Below are 19,218 nucleotides of genomic sequence, written 5' to 3'. Positions count from 1 at the left end.
TAAAGCCACATTCGGATAAATATTTCTTTATTTACAAACAATCGGTTCCCACAAACTTTGCTGTCATCCTCAGGTCTTCAAAAATTTATGTTGTAAAATGTGTTCATTTTGAGTTGGACCTCACGTCAAGCTGTCATGTAGATAAATGCGGCTCATAATATAAAGGTTCGTCGGAAATAAAGCATTTATGATAAATATTTATTTTATGTGCCACATATTATCAAAATGATATCTTCGTGTGACGTCCAACAGAAAAGAATGGCAGCAAATTCTGTCGAAACCGGTTGTGTGTAAATAAAGAAATATTTACACGATCTTAGCTTTAGTTTTCACAAAGGCTGTTTGGTGCTTTTTATCTTCCACTTCCTTCACATTTGTAAGCATTAATACTCTTTTTGTAGAATCAATGAAGTTAATATTCATGGAGTGAGCTAATTCAATCCTTCAGTTATATATTTGACTAATCGAATGGATTCACCATTCATCAGGAAGCCGACGAAGTACCCTCTTCGGCAAGTTCTGATTTCCCTTGTACTGTATTTACTACTCAAAATTTTCTAGTGATTCGCCACAGTTCACGCTTTCCCAAAGGTTTTAGTTACTTCATCTTTGTATTTGTTTGTGCCTTCTTAATATACACCAAGTTCCTTTTTCTCGTTACTTGTCACGCTCAATGACACTCTTAACGCATTCGGCTAGTCAGCCTTATTGCCTTGTTTGTTGGAGTCGGCTCTTCTCTTTCAACGGCAATTGTCACCGTCAACGTAAGGCTGAGGTCATACATCCCTGGAACCATTCAATCTGAAGTCTTCCTTGTCACTTTATTCAACACTGTAATCAGTTTTCTCAGTAATGTGTTCCAGGTTCAGTATCCGTAAGCTTTTCTACCATTATTATTGTCTGCGGCCCGTTTCAACTGTTTAGACATTGCTTGAATTTATCGTGCACCACAAAATTTTGAAAGGCGTTAATAATGTTCCATTCAGACCCTCGAAGGTTAAAGATTCTTTATATATACTGAAAACAGCATCTATTGCTCGAAATGTTGTACTGCCGGCGAACGTAATTCAAAAACGCTACTCACACCTATTCGGGTAGAGATTTCAAAAAGTGGTGAATTACATGCGTCATTCCTTTTCTGTGCTATGTGGGCAAAAGACGGGAATTACGAAATTTGTAGAAAACGTCACCTCATCGTGACGTTACTGTGTTACTGCAGTCTGCAAAAGGTAATTGTTGAGTTGTTCACTGGTCATAATTAGCACCGAAAACCCAGTTATAGTAACTCTTGGCTCAGAAGACTCCATTATAATTATTGCAGTTCTCTCCATCAGATGATGACACTGATGGTTGCCGATAATAAGTATTTCATCTCCTGTCACATCTAACCTGAATAGGTTCAACGACGGTCACCAGTGGTGGAAATTAAAGCATATTGTGAAAGCAACTCAGGTAGTGATTTACATGTATCATAAAATATTAACATCTGCGGCAGCACAATGTATAACATGCATACAATTATTTTGCAGAGATACGATTTAAAAAAGCAGAGAGTACTACATCGATTCGGTCTTCAGAATGGCCAATACTAAGCAGAAACGAAACAAACAGATCTGGCCAATAGCTGCTACAGATTTATTTGTAACATGAAACTAAAGTGCTAACTGGTGCAGAAATCATTGTGGTGATAGAACCTACTACGAAATGTGCTAGCAGGAATCAGCCGCAATAGAACTTTCGAGCTCTTGTTATACAGGTTGAGGTGCGCAACTTTATCGTCTAATATAACTTTTGAGTCTTTAAAGATATTGCAAATCTCTTATCAATTAGACGATTACTGAGCACAGGCTAATATGAGATCAACACGTTTTTGCAACTTAATTACACACATACCGCCATCAACAGATACAGGCATTACGATGGGGAATAATTATTTTTTGCAGAAGTCTTATTTTTTGTATCAATCTTCCGAGCCTTCTTTAGTGAAGACTCAGGAGAGTGATACAAAGAATAAAACTTTTGATGCAATAAATAAAAATATTCCTCATCGTCTTTTTTTGCACCAGAAGGATAGAGCCGTATGACACACAAGTTCATCCATTCACCTCTTTTTTTGGGATTGAATACTACCGTTACCAGAAGACAGCTTTGACCCGTGACGTAATATTGTGTTATGTGACGTCATACTCCGTCAACAGAGATAGAACAGAACACTGGCAAAATTTATTTTCTATGTACAGGGTGTCCCAAAGTAATGCTTATACTCTTTGAACATCTTTTTAATGAAAGGGGCTAGAAATACAATTTTAGTGGTGCTAGGTGCCTCATGGTCCGACTTAAGGTGGTGAATGTTCAAACTGGTGTCCGTCCATCGCAATACACAGTCGACAACGACTTATGACTGAGAGACGTATCAACTTTATTGTTTCCAACGGAATAGCATCACAGGCTTGCTCAATTTGCTCTCTAAGATCATCCAGTGTGTGTGGTCTTGCAGCGAAAATTGTGTTCTAGTGAGGACCCCGCAGAACTAGAGTCTAGAGGAGTTAAATACGGAGATCGAGCGGGAAACTCCACACTCCCTCCTCGTATTATCCATCTGGCAGAGAACGTACAATTGAGAAAAGCCCTCACATCCAGGTGAAAGTGAGGTGGCGCCCCATCCTGTTGAAACTAATAATCTTCATTTCCAAACACAACGCTAAGACCAAGAGTTATCATTTCCAACATTTCCAAGGACGAGTCACCCGTGACAGTGTTGTCAAAGAACTACGGCCCGATTAACTCTCTAGAAGACAGACCGCACCAGACTGTTACTCCTGTTAGATTGACAGGCCTTGGTTCAGTTACGTATGGATTCTCCCTGGCCTAGTACACGCAATTATGGCGGTTAATTGTTCCATCAAGTTTAAACGTCGCTTCATCTGACCAAAGAATTCGATCTTGGAAATGTTGCTCTTCTTCATTCTGTTAATGAACCACTCACAATACTCGCTTAGCCTATAAAGATTATCCTCATTAAGAGAATGCAGAAGTCTTGGAATGTAAGGCTTAAAATTCTGAGACCGCAAAATCCTACGAACACTGCTTCTGCAGATCCCACTCTCACGAGAGCGTTGCCTAACAGATTTCTTACGGGATCGTATGTATGCCTGGATTACTGCGTCAACACTCTCATTGTCTGTTGAACTTCTCTTTCTTCCGCTATCTCCCTTCATCATATCGCGCACCTTTCCTTCAACTTCAAATTTATCTCTGATTCTTGTAATTGTTACTCTTGTCGGTGGTGGTGTTCCAAATTCAACTCTCCTACGTCGGCGTACCACACTCACATTCTATGTTTTTCAGTAACACTTTAGCACCCATTTCCGTTGCTCAAACGATAACGCCATGTTTGCTGACAATCATGAAACAAAATATTGTTATGTTTTTCACCGCCTTCTAAATTAGTACCCATAAAAATTGTCTTTCTGTCTCCTTTAATTAAAGAGATATTCTGTTTCAAAGAGTGTATACATTATTTTGGGACACGGTGTATATTACTTTTTGGATTGTAGGTGGTGGTGAAGCGTAGCTCGAGCTATAAGTTGGATTGAAAGGTGACCGTTTGGGTCGAGTGTTGGTGAAAACAAAGAATATGATTCAAATGGTTCTGAGCACTATGGGACTTAACTTCTGAGGTTATCAGTCCCCTAGAACTTAGAACTACTTAAACCTAACTAACCTAAGGATATCACACACATCCATGCCCGAGGCAAGATTCGAACCTGCGACCGTAGCGGTAGCGTGGTTCCAGACTGTAGCGACTAGAACCGCTGGGCCACCCGGGCAGGTAAAGAATATGAATACGAAATGTTGGCTGTGCAGTATTTCCAATTCTTTGAACCAAACTCCTTATTTATATCTTTATTATCAAACATAATGAAGAATTTTTCTCTGCCTGCGTATCTGCTTGGTGTGAGCAAGAAAAATATTATTCACAGCTATTTTTATATACTAACGCTGAAAGGCATAATCAGTCTTAAATGATGATGATGATACTGGCCACTCAATTTCAGTATCAGGAGGCACACAAGCAGCGAAAATACTTAATTCGTGCCTGAAATATACTAGGCAGAATCCATAACTGAATTTATAGATGATTTCGAAGTATACAGGACGGAAAATTATTACGCAGACCTGTCACTTCCGGTAGCAGCAACGGTTCTACCCCGGCTGGGCGTCAAGTCGAGTTGACCTTGAATGACAGATACGAGTGCGTCGCTCCATGCCGTTTCATCTCCACGACGGAGGTTAACCCCGCAGTGGACGGCCAGATATCTTCGGTGGGTGAGAGATCTGGAGGACGTGGTGGCATGATCAACAATCAAACGGGCGTGTGTATCCATTTACACTGACTATATCAAAAATAGTAGTACCAACTAGTTAGTAACGTGTGGGACACCTCTGGAACCCAATACAGCACCCGCTGTACATGGCATGGATTCTAAAAGTCCTCGATAGGTTTTCGGGGTATGTGGCACCAGATACCTCCGCGTAGATCGCGTAGTTTCCGTGACTTACTGGCTGGCGGATTTGGTCACGCGACTGGCTTCTGGCAGCGTCCCAGATGTGTTACTTGCACGTTGGGTTCACATCAGTCAAGTTTGGTAGCCAAGACATCAACATCAGTTAACTGCCAAGCTCCTCAAATAGTTGTAGCATGGTCCTAGTCTTGTGTCGCAGACAGTTGTCTTGCTGAAAGATGGCATCGCCATCGAGGTAGACATCAAGCATAAAGTGTTGCAGGTGATCGTCAACAAAGTTTACGTAGTCCATGGCTGACACGGTGCCTTCAGGTCTGCCATGAATCAGACGGAAGCTCTGATGAACGTCCTCCATATCATACCTCCGTCCCCGCCAGGTTACGTTAGTGGCGCCGTGCATGTTTCGAGAAGCCGTTGGCCTGGATGACGGGATGAGACACCCACGACCATCGGCTTAATGTAAGTAGAAACATGATTATCCACATAGGCAACCCAACTGATCCACTGTCCAGTCTCTATGATCCCCTACTAACCGCAGTCGTCACTGACACTCTTGCTGCGGTCAGCATAGGAACAGGTCCCCTGCAGCCTAGCCCCACGTTTAACAATGTGCATTGAACGGTGTGCCTGCAAGCCCTTCTGCCTCCATCAGCATTGTGTTCTGTCGTCAGATCAGCAGCAGGTCTAACATTATATCACATTCTCATAGTTTCACAGTCACTCAACCGCATTCCATAGATGCTCTCTACAATGTCACGCTAACACCCGTGCATGCTTCGCTATTTCCATTATGCATGTCCCCAGGCGATGCACCATAACAATATGCTCTTTGCCAAAGCCGTTTATGTCGGTGTATTTCCCTATTAGTGGCATTGTAATTGACAGAATGATTCTCCATTCGTCTCTGTTACGCTCATATACTCTGCCTGATGAACAAGTTGAAGCACACAGACATGATCCGATGCCATTGCAATTTCGTACATGTACACACCGCCGGCGGGTATGTAAGTGATTAGAGTTGGAATTCTCTGTTACAAGCAGAACGGCCAGCAGAGTGAATTAGTGTTGTTGCCAGAACTAGTAAGGTGTATAGCGGGCGTACACAAAACTTAATACTGAGTGATCACTTTTAGGGGGTGTAAGACAGTGTGATCAGAAACTGATAGTTTAAAGGTGCCTCTTTGTTTGTCTCCACTTGGCTGGCTGCTTTAATCGTACAATATCCAGGTTTGTGGGGCACTCGGATGTGACAGTAGCGCAACATTGGACTGCATGAGAACATGAGGGCAGGGTTACTCGTCGTCAAGCTTTCGGTGAACTACGTGTGACCACCACAAGGTACCATATAGTGCACCATGCATATCGTAACACCTTCACATCTGCGTCTACCATCTGAGAACAAGTAAAGGGCTCCCAGCAACGTTCTGTGTCATCTCGCACCACTGGTCGGAGACTATCAGTAGCCAACTAGTGAATTATCTTCCCATGACCACGCTGCCGTTGACACCATAACAAAAACCGCTGCATTTGGAGTGGTGCTTGAGCGGGAAGCATCAAATGCTGACGAATGGATTCACAATGTCTTCAGCGATGAATCGTGATGCAGCACTACCCTGGACGACCATCGTCGCCTAGTACGGCGGTGACTTGGGGACAGGTCATATTCTTTCAAAGTGTGGAGAGGCACAGTGGTGCTGCTTCTGGTGTCGTGGTATGTGTCATAACTTCAGGTCACGGCTGGTGGTGACGGAGGGAACTCTGACGACAAACGTCACGTGACGGACATTCTGCGCCTTCATCTGTTACCTATTACGCGACAGTACGGTGGTGCCTTTTTTCTACAGGAGAATGCTCGTCCAGATATGGTAGTTATGGGCTGTCTGCGTTATGCTGAGGTATTTCCATTGCCGTAAGATCCTCAGATCTTTCTCCGATAGAGCACACGTGGACCAGCTTGGACGTTAACTCCATCCCAAAGGCAGTATCCACCATATCAAGACAAGAGTTGTGGGCCAGCTTGCCTCAGGGGAGGCTACAACGACTTTGTGATCGTGCTGAACCAAATCAGTGCACGTATCCAGAGAGGACGGGGTGCAACGTCACACAGATATTTGGTCTCATATTGCCCAGTTCTTTGTAAATTTGTTTCGATTTTGTTGTCAGTGAATTAACGTCGCATAGCCTCTCTTCATTCCCTCCTTCCTTTGTAGGGGCTTCACGTTTTTTTGTCGGACAGTGCACATCCCTTGCGCGTCAGGTTCCCGCAACAGTATCAGACAGCAAACAGCCTCCGGTAGCCAGTGGTCAAAATGTTCTGGCTGCTCAGTGTAGGCCAGGACTAGAGGTGAAATCTTCGGGCTCGCGATACGTTAATGAAAGATAACGTCATGGAGGTTTCGAAGATGGCTACCTGCATTAACAGTTGAGAAATGTAACGACTACTGTCCAAATTATCGGCTATGCGAACCAGAGATGATCGTGTTGCCAGATGCTGGGCCTGTATGGCGATGGTGAGTGCAATCTTGCAACGTTCGTTCTCCTGAGAGCCTACGCACACGTAGTGTTGTACGCAGGAACGGATCTCGTCTGGAAGGGTGGCGTGGAGCCATTACAGTGTCGAAAACAGTTGTTGTTGGGCCCAAAACTTTCGGCAAGTCTCTCTCTGCTGCTGTGTCAAGCGAAGCCGCAGCAATGCTCACCAAGCTGACTGTCCATAGTTGTCCAGATGTCGTCGCAACAAGCAGGTTTCCTTAAGGCCCCCATAAAGTTCAAACATTTTATCAAACGGAACTATGCTTGGCAAATATTTGACCGTGTACGGAGCTGTTTGACGTATTTGCCAAGCTTAGATCATCTCTGACGTGTCTGCGAGCAATTTTGAACGACGGAAAGTTAGACAAGATGGCGGACATTGCTTTTATCGGACTGTCGCCACGTATGTTTAGCGAAAAAGTATTTTACGACAATTTATCTCACTGTATCGGGATTTTCTACTACTACGAAAACTACTATCAAGTATACAAAAATAGCGTTGACAGTTACTGAAATGATACAGGTATAACATCTTTCCCAGCCATATATTACGCATAGAGAGGTTATGAACAAAATCAATATTTTACGTATACAGTAAGATACAAGGAGACTGGAATGAAATAAAAAACGATCGAAGTTCTCCGGTTTATCCACGGATGATACGACTATGTGTTGCCATGTAGTGGTATTTTAACGCGCTGTCATTAGAGGACCAAGTGGACGAGTATAAGTTTTGGTGTACTTTTGTCTCCTTTTTCTATGTGAGAGCGAAGTAAGCTGAACAAGTTATTAAACGTTTCACTGTCCATCCGAAGAAAGTCACGCTATCATCAGGTTCTGTGTGTAACATTTCCATTAACGGGTTTTCAGTTGTATATTGCTCATTTTAAGCCGTTTTCTGGATCAATATCTTGTCTTCTTTTTCTTTCAACACAACGCCAATGGCAACGTTAGAAACGCTTTATCTGCATTTTTAGCTATTCCCACTATTGCCTAAATACAGCATACACGAATAGCACCTGCTTCAAAAGAAAGGTTAAATTGACGAGCTTTCTTGGTACGTGTACGGGCTTGTTTGACACATCCGTGGCTAGATAAGAGCGAACATGACGGGCAGATTTGCTCTTTTACGAGGGCCTTAACAAGTTTTAAAACGTTTTATTGCCCATTCGCAGAAAGTTGTAATCTCCAGGTTCTGAGAGTAATATTTCCTTCAGCAAATTTACTTGGGTAAATCTGTCATTTTAAGCTATTTCCTCGACCACTGTCGTGTTTTCTTCTTCTTCTTCTTCTTCTTCTTCTTCAAGCACAGTAACAAAGTTAATGCTAGGATTGCTTTGTCTGCATTTGTGGCCGTTCTAACTACTGTCAAAATGCACACGAACACTAACAGCGTCTGCTTCAAGGGGAGGTTAAGCTGACAAACGTTGTTTGAATGTGTACGCGTTTGCTTGGCAAATCCGCAGCTAAATAAGAGCAATTTTGTCAAAAATGTTTGATCGTTTACAAGGGTATTTTCTCAAGGAAGTGGCTGTAAGGACCTACACGCCGAGTAAACAATGTGTTTCTCCACTATGGCGCTAGTTGCGTGCGGCTGCTGAGGTGCTGCATGTATCGAGTATGGCTCTCCTGAAGCCGCCGATTCCATATTTGGATGTCGGTTATGGGATCCTGACCAACGTGAACAGAAACGTCGTTGCCTTGACACGCCATGAATCGCCTGGGTATTGATTTTTTCCAGTTTTCTATTAGAAACTAAAACAAAAAATGAACTATGTAGCGGATTATCGAAAAAAAATTCATGTCCACTGAAATATTGAAGTAATTGTACAAATAAATATGCATAATGCACAGATGTGGAAGTACAGTATGCAATCTAAGAAACATGATACCGTACTGTTTCTGTACGGTGGCAGCAGTTGTTTCACGTGTCTACGAGACGATTTTGTAAACGTCTGTATGGCAACGCATCTTCATAGCTTTATATACGGCTATCGCTTTAGCGTACTGCCGTTTGTGCTTCGCAGTTGAAAGCTGTCAATAGCACTGCCAAAAATTATGGATTTACTTAAGCAGAGTCGACTGTAGGACTGTCTTAGTAGTAAAGGATAAATGTATTGAAACTTCATGTATAATGCAACGTTGTTGACGTAGCTCAATGTTTATGACGCGATACCTCTTGAACTATGTGTCGCACAATGATATATTTGTCTAGGTACATTCAGCAGCATTGTGGATACTGGCAGCGATATATGTTGCTAATGGAGTTAGTAGCAAAGAAGCAACAAATTGAAATGTCATGCATGACACGAAAGTTTTTCACGCATCTCATTATTCTTGACGCGTACCTCCTCATATATGTCATACAATGATAATTAAAGTGGATACATTCAGCGACGTATGTGGACATTGCCTGCTAAATGTGTTGCGGAAACAATTAGTAGAAAAGAAGTAATAAATTTAAACGTCATGTACAATGTATCTGTTTCTCACTCCTCACTTTTATGGCACCATCTCCTGAATTGTGATAGGTTGGTGGTTCTTACCGCCACTGCAGTTGTTGCTGACAGTAAGGAAAATGTTTACCAAATTTGGTTGAAATCGCTCCAGTGGCTTAGCACAAGATGTGTAACATACAGACACAAACATAAATGCATCCATGTTTATAATAATATGGATGCAGGTCATTCCGCATTCACATTGTAATCTTTATTTCTGTAAAAGGTACATCTGTTCAGTGTTAGTGAAGTATATATCTGAAGATGAATCACCCCTCGTAAATTGTTACAAACACATAAATATAGATTCTTACTGTTTTAATACTTCGTGACACTTCTTTGTTGGTCCAGCACAATCGTGGATGATAGGTTTCTTGAATCTCGTACATGGGGCAATGCGACAGTGATCTACCAAAAAAGGGGACGATTGATGGACATTTTTTCAGTTTAGCAGTATTAAATGTGGGGAAAATATGCCAGGATATCTAGTCATATGTTATAACGGGGAATGTAAATATTCTTATTTGTTACATTGTATTTCTTATAACACGAAAAAACATGTTTCACCTCACAAGAGCTGCCCAGAATCGAGTGATCTGTGTAGGTTGAACATGTTTAGGCTAACGTGCACTGGTTACAGCCCAATCACTTCTCTTCGTGCTTCTCAAGAGCGCGGAACAGTGTTCTTTTCTCTCCCTGCTACACGAAAAGTTAGAAAATAATGTAGTAGAACCTGCATTTGCACTTTCTGTGGGGCACTGACAATGGTAAGAATAACGCACAGAGCTCAGGAACATTTACAAGTGTCACGCAAAGTAAAGTGGTATTGCTACGAAGTGATAGACGACCATAGCAGTACATGTTGTTGCGTTTCAACAATTTTCGCTTTGACAAACACCTGGTAACAGCAGAGGAAACAGAGTAATTATTGTACTTAAAAGATTTAATTCGCTACTGTTGTTTATTCTTGACCCTTATTTTTAATTTCTTTTCTTTATTGTTCTGTGGGACCAAATTAAGGAGAAGTCTCCATCGTCATGGAACTAGTCAATACATGAAATTATAACACGATAGTAGAAACAGATAAAATGAAATACAAGAAACGTATTCAGGCGACAATTCGTAAGTTTAAATAAAGAAAATGAACAATGTAACACTGCAATTTGCTTAATTTTTCAGCTCTTCCAGGACCTCCTCGACAGAATAGGAGTGAGTGATGAGGAAACTCTTCAGTTTAGACTTAAAAGCGTTTGGGCTACTGATAAGATTTTTGAGTTCTTGTGGTAGCTTATAGAAAATGAATGCAGCAGAATAGTGCACTCCTTTCTGCACAAGAGTCAGGAAGTGTATTCCACATGCAGATTTGATTTCTGCCTAGTATTAACTGAGAGAAAGCTGCTAACATTTGGGAATAAGCTAATATTGCTAACAACAAACGACATTAAAGAAAATATATACTGTGAGGGCAATGTCAGAATTCCCAGACTATTGAATAGGGGTCGACAAGAGGTTCTCGAACTTACACCACATATAACTCGAACAGCCCGTTTTTGAGCCAAAATGCCCTTTTTCAATCAGAAGAATTACGCCAAGAAATAATACCATATGACATAAGCGTATGAAAATGTGCGAAGTGGACTACTTTTCGTGTTGAACTGTCACTTATTTCAGATACTGTTCTAATGGTAAATAAAGCAGCATTTAGTTCCTGAACAACATCCTAACATAAGCTTTCCACAACAGCTTACTATCTATTCAAACACCACGGAACTTGAACTGTTCCGTCTTGCTTATAATATGCCTATTCTGTCTGATCAAAATATCAGTTCTTGTTGAATTGTGAGTTAGAAACTCTCAAAACTGAGTCTTACTGTGATTTAGCATCAAATTATTTTCCACAAGCAACTTATTTCATGAACTACATTATTTGATAATGTTTGAATATTACACACAAGATCCTTCACTTAACAGTGCCCCATTGGGACTGAACATCGTTACCACTCTTAATATTGCGGAGAATTACCTTCTGCTTTCTGTTCTTAAAGTAAGAGGCGAACCAATTGTAAGCCACTCCCCTCACTCCATAATGGTCCAAATTCTGCAGTAATATTTTGTGGTCAACACAGTCAAAAACCTTCGTTAAATCAAAGAAAACACCTAGCGTTCGCAACCTTTTATCTAATCCGTCCAAAACCTCACAGAGAAAGAGAATATAGCATTTTCAGTTGTTAAATCATTTCTAAATCCAAACTGTACATTTGACAGCAAATTATGTGAATTTCAATGCTCCAGTAACCTTGTGTATACAACCTTCTCGATAACTTTAGCAAACACCGATGGCATAGAAATAGGTCTATAATTGTCAATATGAAACGTCCCTTTTGTAAAATTTATACACGACTGTGCTTAAACTGACACACAATAGTTTTTAGCTCAACGCAATCTGACTTTCAATAATCCCTACAAGAGTATGGCCCTGACTAACATTAACCTATATGTTTCACAAATCACTTACCTCACAAAAATCTTCGTTACTCGAACTACTGCAATACAGCGAGCGCCACTACTGCCAGCTAACTAAAAGATTCAAACTACGGAAGTCACTAACTACTGATAGGCACAGTTAGCAAATGAAAGATTTTCATAGAGAACAAACAATGTATTTACCTTTATAGTCATAATATATATATCAGTTCATGACACCAATTCTTACAAATTTCAAAACTCCGCCATCTCTCTCCCCACGTCCACCACTGCTGGCGGCTCACCTCCAACTGCGCAACGCTACGCGCTGTTAGCATCCAGCTGCCGCTGCGCCGACACTACAATGGCAGACAACAATGCAAACCAGCCACAGACTGCACACAGCACAGCCAGAGATTTTCCTACAGAGCGCTACGTGGCGTTACCAATAAAAAAACCTAAACAGCCTACTTACATAACCCCCATGCTCCCCACAAAAAAATTTACAAATTGTTTTGAGCAGTGGCCAATACAGACTTGAAATTTTTTTTTCATAATTACAATAACAAAGAAATGAAATGCACACAGTTATCGATAGGATGTTGGTCAAAAGCTAAAATTTTCTCACAGTCCATAAAGACAGTCCTGATCATTCATGAAAGTAAAATTGCAGTGTTTTTCTCAAAGTCTGAGTAGTAAAAGAAAATGCACTTGAAAGTAGTGGATTTCTAAGCAGTCTTAAAGAAGTAGTGTTGTCCTTCCAACGGAAAGACAGTGCTGACTCTTGACATGCAGACAGGTAATGGACCACAGCAGAGTCAGTCGACGTTGAAGACTATCGGTAGGTAGGTCATCACAGAGCAGACCCACTGTAGTCCTGGTAGAGATTATTATTGGTGGGACACCAGAGGTGCAGACCCACTGCAGTCCTTGTAGAAATAATGGTATTGGAGGGTCATCAAAGGTGTAGACCCACTGTAGTCCTTGTAGAAATAATGGTATTGGTGGGTCATCAAAGGTGTAGACCCACTGTAGTCCTTGTAGAAATAATGGTATTGGTGGGTCATCAAAGGTGTAGACCCACTGTAGTCCTTGTAGAGGTGGCCAGCAGCCATCTGTTGCGAATGTGCAGCTGCACAATCACCCTCAAAGAGCCTTGCGAAGAATATAGCAAGTCCATAAACCACCACTGTCCAATCACAAAGAATTTGTTTGAAATGTCCTTAGAACCAGCAATGCTGTTATCCAGTCCCTTGCTGAATTATTAACACACGTGCAAACACTATCAGTCCCTACTTCTCACATATTGTCCATATACTATGACCAACAGAAACGTGTGCAGTGAAATGTAATTTAGAAGTTACTTAATTTGATGAACTGGTGTCAATTACAATTTTAGAACATAAGAATACAATAACAAAGGTACAAAATATATCATTAAAGAACAAAACAATACAGATAACATTTGTAGTAGTACAGGCCTTACAAAAGAATCGAAATAGCAAATACATCAGTGTTACAAAAATTATGACATAAGTACATACATAAAAGATCAGAATAACTTTTGAAACATCAAATTCACACATGAGCAATAAAACAGAACAGATAAATAATGTCTAAACATCTTTACAAAGTAAATAACACACTATCATAAAAATTCTACTATGTAACTCTCATCAGATAAACACATAAACACAGGAAGAACACAAATACCCAAGAGTACACAAACACATAGTGGGTTAACACAAGAGGAAAGGGCAGGATTTGTTTGCAGTGTAACATTTGGTACTGCAGTCCAACCCAAAACTTCATTCCTTAGATCTTTCGTCTTATTTCAACATTTGTTTCCACCAAAAAAATCCTATCCAAGCATGCTTTCTGTATCTATGTTCACATATTTCTTACTTCATCATTTATTTTCCAGTATCTTACCTCATCATTTATTTCCAAGAAAATCCTACCTATACCTGCTTTCTATACTTTTCTCATATAACCTCTCAGTGCATTTCTTCAAATCCATCGCAACTCATTCCCTTATATAGGGGCAGGGTCGCCATATGAAACGTCCCCTTCGTAAAATTTATACACGACTGTGCTTAAACTGACACACAATAGTTTTTAGCTCAACGCAATCTGACTTTCAATAATCCCTACAAGAGTATGGCCCTGACTAACATTAACCTATATGTTTCACAAATCACTTACCTCACAAAAATCTTCGTTACTCGAACTACTGCAATACAGCGAGCGCCACTACTGCCAGCTAACTAAAAGATTCAAACTACGGAAGTCACTAACTACTGATAGGCACAGTTAGCAAATGAAAGATTTTCATAGAGAACAAACAATGTATTTACCTTTATAGTCATAATATATATATCAGTTCATGACACCAATTCTTACAAATTTCAAAACTCCGCCATCTCTCTCCCCACGTCCACCACTGCTGGCGGCTCACCTCCAACTGCGCAACGCTACGCGCTGTTAGCATCCAGCTGCCGCTGCGCCGACACTACAATGGCAGACAACAATGCAAAGCATCCACAGACTGCACACAGCACAGCCAGTGATTTTCCTACAGAGCGCTACGTGGCGTTACCAATAAAAAAACCTAAACAGCCTACTTACAAATATTATCCCTGTCTCCCTTTTTATAAAGTGGCTTCACTACCGAGTACTTTAATAGGCCAGGAAATCGACCATTCCTAAAGGAAAAGTTACAGATATGGCTAAATACTGGGCTTACATACATAGAACAATACTTTAGTATTCTGCTAGATACCCCGCCATATCCATGAGAGTTCTTGGTCTTTAGTGATTTAATTATTAACTCAATCTCCCTCTTGTCAGTATCATGCAGGAGCATTTCAGGTAACAGTCTCGGAACACTTTTTTCTACGAGAGCTATATGATTCCCTGTTGAGACTAGGTTTCTATTTAGTTCACCTGCTACATTCAGAAAGTGATTATTAAATACGTACATATCTGCGACTTACCCGTAACACGGATATTCCCACCACACAATGATTCTATATCCTCGACCTGTCTCTGCAGACCAGCCACTTCCTTTACGACTGACCATATGGTTTTAATTTTATCCTGAGACTTAGCTATTCTATCTTCATACTACATACGTTTTGCCTTCCTACTAACTTTTTTAAGCACCTTACAATACTGTTTGTAATGGGCTGCTGCATTTAGATTTTGACTGTTTCTAACATTTTGATATATTTGCCACTTTGTTGTACAGGATATTCTTATCCCTCTAGTCAGGCACCCAGGCTGCCTGTTTGTGCTAGTACCCTGTTTTGAACGTTATAATGGAAAGCAACTTTCAAAGAGCACGAGAAAAGTCTTGAGAAAAGCATTATATTTATCGTCTACTGCTTCAGCACTATAAACATTTTGCCACTCTTATTCCCTGTTAAGGTTTACAAAGGTCTCTACAGCAACTGGATCAGCTTTCCTAAAAAAAAGTTGATAACTATATTTAACATGTATTGCAGCACAAAAATCTTTTAGAGTTAACACTTGTGCATCATGATCTGAAAGGCCATTCACTTTTTTGCTAACAGAATGCCCTTCTAGTAATGTTGTTTATGGTTGTTCTACTATTCCCTTGCACTGTCGTTGGAAACAGTACGGTTTGTATAAGATTAAATGAATTAAGGAGGTCTACCAGCATCCTTTTCCTTGCACAATCACTTATACAATTATTATTGAAGTCACCATATATAACTAACTTTTTGTATTTTCTATAAAGTGAACCAAGTACCTCCTCTAACTTTAGCAAAAATGTTGTGAAATCTGAGTCTGGGGATCTATAAATAACAGTAGTTAGAAGTTTAACTCCACTAAATTTAACCACACCTGCGCAACATTCAAATAACTTTTCAGTGCAGTGCTTTGAAACATCAGTTGACTCGAATGGGATACCGTTTTTCACATACATGACTACTCCCCCACACCGCAAAGAGCTCCTAGAAAAGCTGTCAGCCAACCTGTATCCTGGTAAAGGAAGCCTCTGAATTATCCCCTTATTTAAGAAGTGTTCAGATATACCAATAATTTCAGACTCAACATCTATAAGCAGTTCACTAACTTTATCTCTAATACCTTGTATATTTTGATGAAATATACTAATTCCCTCATTACTCGGATACTTAAGCTTTGTCGAAAGTGCTTTCTTTGTTAGAGAGAATTCCCTTAAGCAAGAATACCTATCAGCTGACTTCAACCTAAAAAAGGTGCAGCTCTAACACCCACTTGTACAGGAATTTTCCCATGAGTGATCTCACCACCCCTACCTATGCTGTTACCTATAAGCTTTGCCAACCTGCCCTCGTATGTCTCTGGTTCTAAATCTACATCTACATCCATACTCCGCAAGCCAACTGACGGTGTATGGCGTTACATATACCGCTATGAAATGAAATACAAAGTCAAGATCCTTGGCGCTCGCTCGTTCCCTTTCTACTCCCTAGTCAACGTTTTTGAAATATGAATTTTCTTTTTATTTCCAGTCCACTTGACCCACATTAATAAATTAGGAATTCATGTTGTAAATTCAAGTTATTGTGAAAATGTATTCCCCACATGAAAAGAATGACACATCATATTCCATAGCATTTGCCAATGAAACAGCACGATTTTGTTTTATTGCATGTTCGATTATGCTGTTATAACAAGTCAAAACGAACGTCTAGTTTCTTTTTAACGTTTCTAATATTTCTGCTTTACTTGCTTGTTCACATACGACTGTTGCAGAGTTAATTCTTTATCATGGTTTGGATAAGTATTAATTTGTATTCCTCGGAAGTGAATGGACCTATTGAACAAATTATTACAACATAGTTTCAAATGTTAACCAGGAAAGGAAACGTAATCGGTAAACAATAAATTATAATTTTCTTTTTTAGAAGAGTATACTCACTCGCAACACCACTTATCGACAAAAACTGATGTTGGAACCAAAAGGCTTTTGTCTACTACAGTGTGCATGTCAGTCACAAATATCAACAATTAAAATGCTTAAGTGATGGTAGTAGCTCGATGCTGTAGGGCTTTGTCGCACGAAGCCATAGTAAATGTCAGTTGGATCCAATGGCACTTGTGTTTTATTTTAAAAGTTTTACGACAGAGCTCAACACCATTGAGCTACTACCTTCAGTTAAGCGTTTTAGCTCTTGATATTTGTGGTTGATATGCATGCTGTACTAGACAAGACCATTTTGCCTCTAACATCGGTTTTTGTCATTGTGATTCTACTAATAAGCATGCTCTTCCAAAAAGAAAAAAAACTGTAATTTGTTGTTTACCGACTATGGTTCCTTTTCAGGTTGACATTTGCACCTATGTTTTAATAATTTATTCAATGGTCCCTTCCCTTCTGGAGATAACTATATGCTTGTCGAAACCATGGTAAACGGTTGGTAAACTTTTAATTCTGCAAGTGGTTGGCTGTTGTTTTCGAATGCTATAAAAATCCTCTGATTCTATGACGTAAGTATACTTTACTTTGTATCAAGATTTCCTTTACAAGAGTACAATTTTAGTGTAATGCATTACCTGGTAACTGTCGCAGCTTTTCGAATTGTTGTGATTTTACACCTTTCGGTGTGCAGTGCTCTCTGGATACGAATTTATTCTAAATAGAACTTCATCCTGTCCATACTATTAGTGCCGTCCATGCATTCACGCTACATTTTTTTACTAAATGTTTATTTTTAATTTTACAGGAACTTGGAACATTAAACAAGGCGTACGTCATCGACGCCACAGATCCCGTTAACGAGAGTCCCAAATTGTCCGCAAGCTTATCAAATGGAAAAGATGCAAAGGTAAGAGGAACTCAAATCACTATGTGGTTACGTGTGAGGGCCATATTGTACCACTGTATCTTCTTGGTTTTTCCCAGTAGATTTATGGTAACAAAATGCTTACATTTATTATTTTCGGGGAGTGATACCGATTTCTCTATGAATATGGTGTTAATAGGAGCAATACAACAAATTTCATAACTATATTGTGTAACGAAATAATAAGCAACCAGTTCCATACAATAAATTTAATTTCTTTATCGGTTCGGGCACTTAGTACCCTTCTTCAGAAGGTTTTACCTATGGCATAGTTTGCAAGTGTCAACAATAAGATGCATACAGCAAAATTTTCTGGTCATGTGGTGCATAGTGTCTGTACAAAATTAGTATAAAGAAGCGGAACAGCAAATGCAGACATCATGCCAGAATAGGAGGTAATCAGCTAATGCAACAGGTTGCTTACTATTTCATTACATACGATTGCATTGCTGAGGATGGATAAAGTACTATAGCTGTGTAGTTTATCTTGATGACCAATGCTGGTGCTACGAAGATAAGAGTTTCTCAGTACGGCACTTTGATTTCGATGAAAATTTGCAGAGAACGTGATTATCTTTCCTGACGTGAGTGTCAGCAACCGGGTGAGTAAGAGAAGCAAATTCGTAACATATTGAAATCATAATGAGGTATGTTGTACATATTGCTTACGTATATTGTTTTGTGGAAGTGATACAGGGGGCTCTTTGGAGACAGTTCAAACATGAGCAATAGAGCAACTCACACAACTATATTGTTTAACTTGATGCTCGATAATGGTCATGAAAATAAGAGTTCGTCATAGGATTACTTTAACCTACAAGAAAAACAATAGAGACATGACACTTTTTCTGAGGTGAGAGTTACATATAGAATTTATAGTGAGATATAATTTATGAATAGAACCATATAAACAAAATTTCCCATTTTTTGCCTTCAGTTCTAACATTAATCAATCCTTCCCAATGAAAAGGAGGAATTCCGTTGAGATAAACTAATTCTCCGAAGGGCCACATAGATACACGTATAATCCTGCCATTATTTGCACGAATCCCTTTTGGATTAATGTTGTCAGGAGTTAATTAATAATTTTATTTTCAATATTCAGACGGCTGATGAGCACCGAAAGTATTGTTTGTCACTTGCTACATCGAATAATCAGTATCACTGTACAAAAAGGTCACTGATATTTCAGTCCTCCGTAAATGAAAGCATGTGAGACGATATTTTGCCATCCCATTACTTCCCCAGTTTTCACTTCTTTATCACCGTAATTTTAGAAAAGTTATCAGGTTTATTGAAACTGATTATGATGAAGTCAACTACTTCTTATTTCATAAGAGG

At 39.9% G+C, this 19,218-nt stretch overlaps 1 protein-coding gene across 2 annotated transcripts in view; it reads left to right on the top strand.

The window, feature by feature from the left end:
* The window catches only part of LOC126334708 (sodium-dependent nutrient amino acid transporter 1-like), a 175,729-nt gene that overhangs the window by 119,272 nt on the left and 37,239 nt on the right, over nt 1-19,218 (top strand). For both annotated transcript variants that reach the window (XM_049997217.1, XM_049997218.1), the window contains one exon: nt 17,758-17,859. In XM_049997217.1, coding sequence (XP_049853174.1) covers nt 17,758-17,859 — 102 coding nt within the window. The remainder of the gene's footprint in view (nt 1-17,757; nt 17,860-19,218) is intronic.

This window comes from Schistocerca gregaria, chromosome 2 (assembly GCF_023897955.1).
Source record: "Schistocerca gregaria isolate iqSchGreg1 chromosome 2, iqSchGreg1.2, whole genome shotgun sequence".
NCBI lineage: Eukaryota > Metazoa > Arthropoda > Insecta > Orthoptera > Acrididae > Schistocerca > Schistocerca gregaria.
Note: the sequence above shows the minus strand (reverse complement) of the source record. Positions and strands in the feature narration are given on the sequence as shown.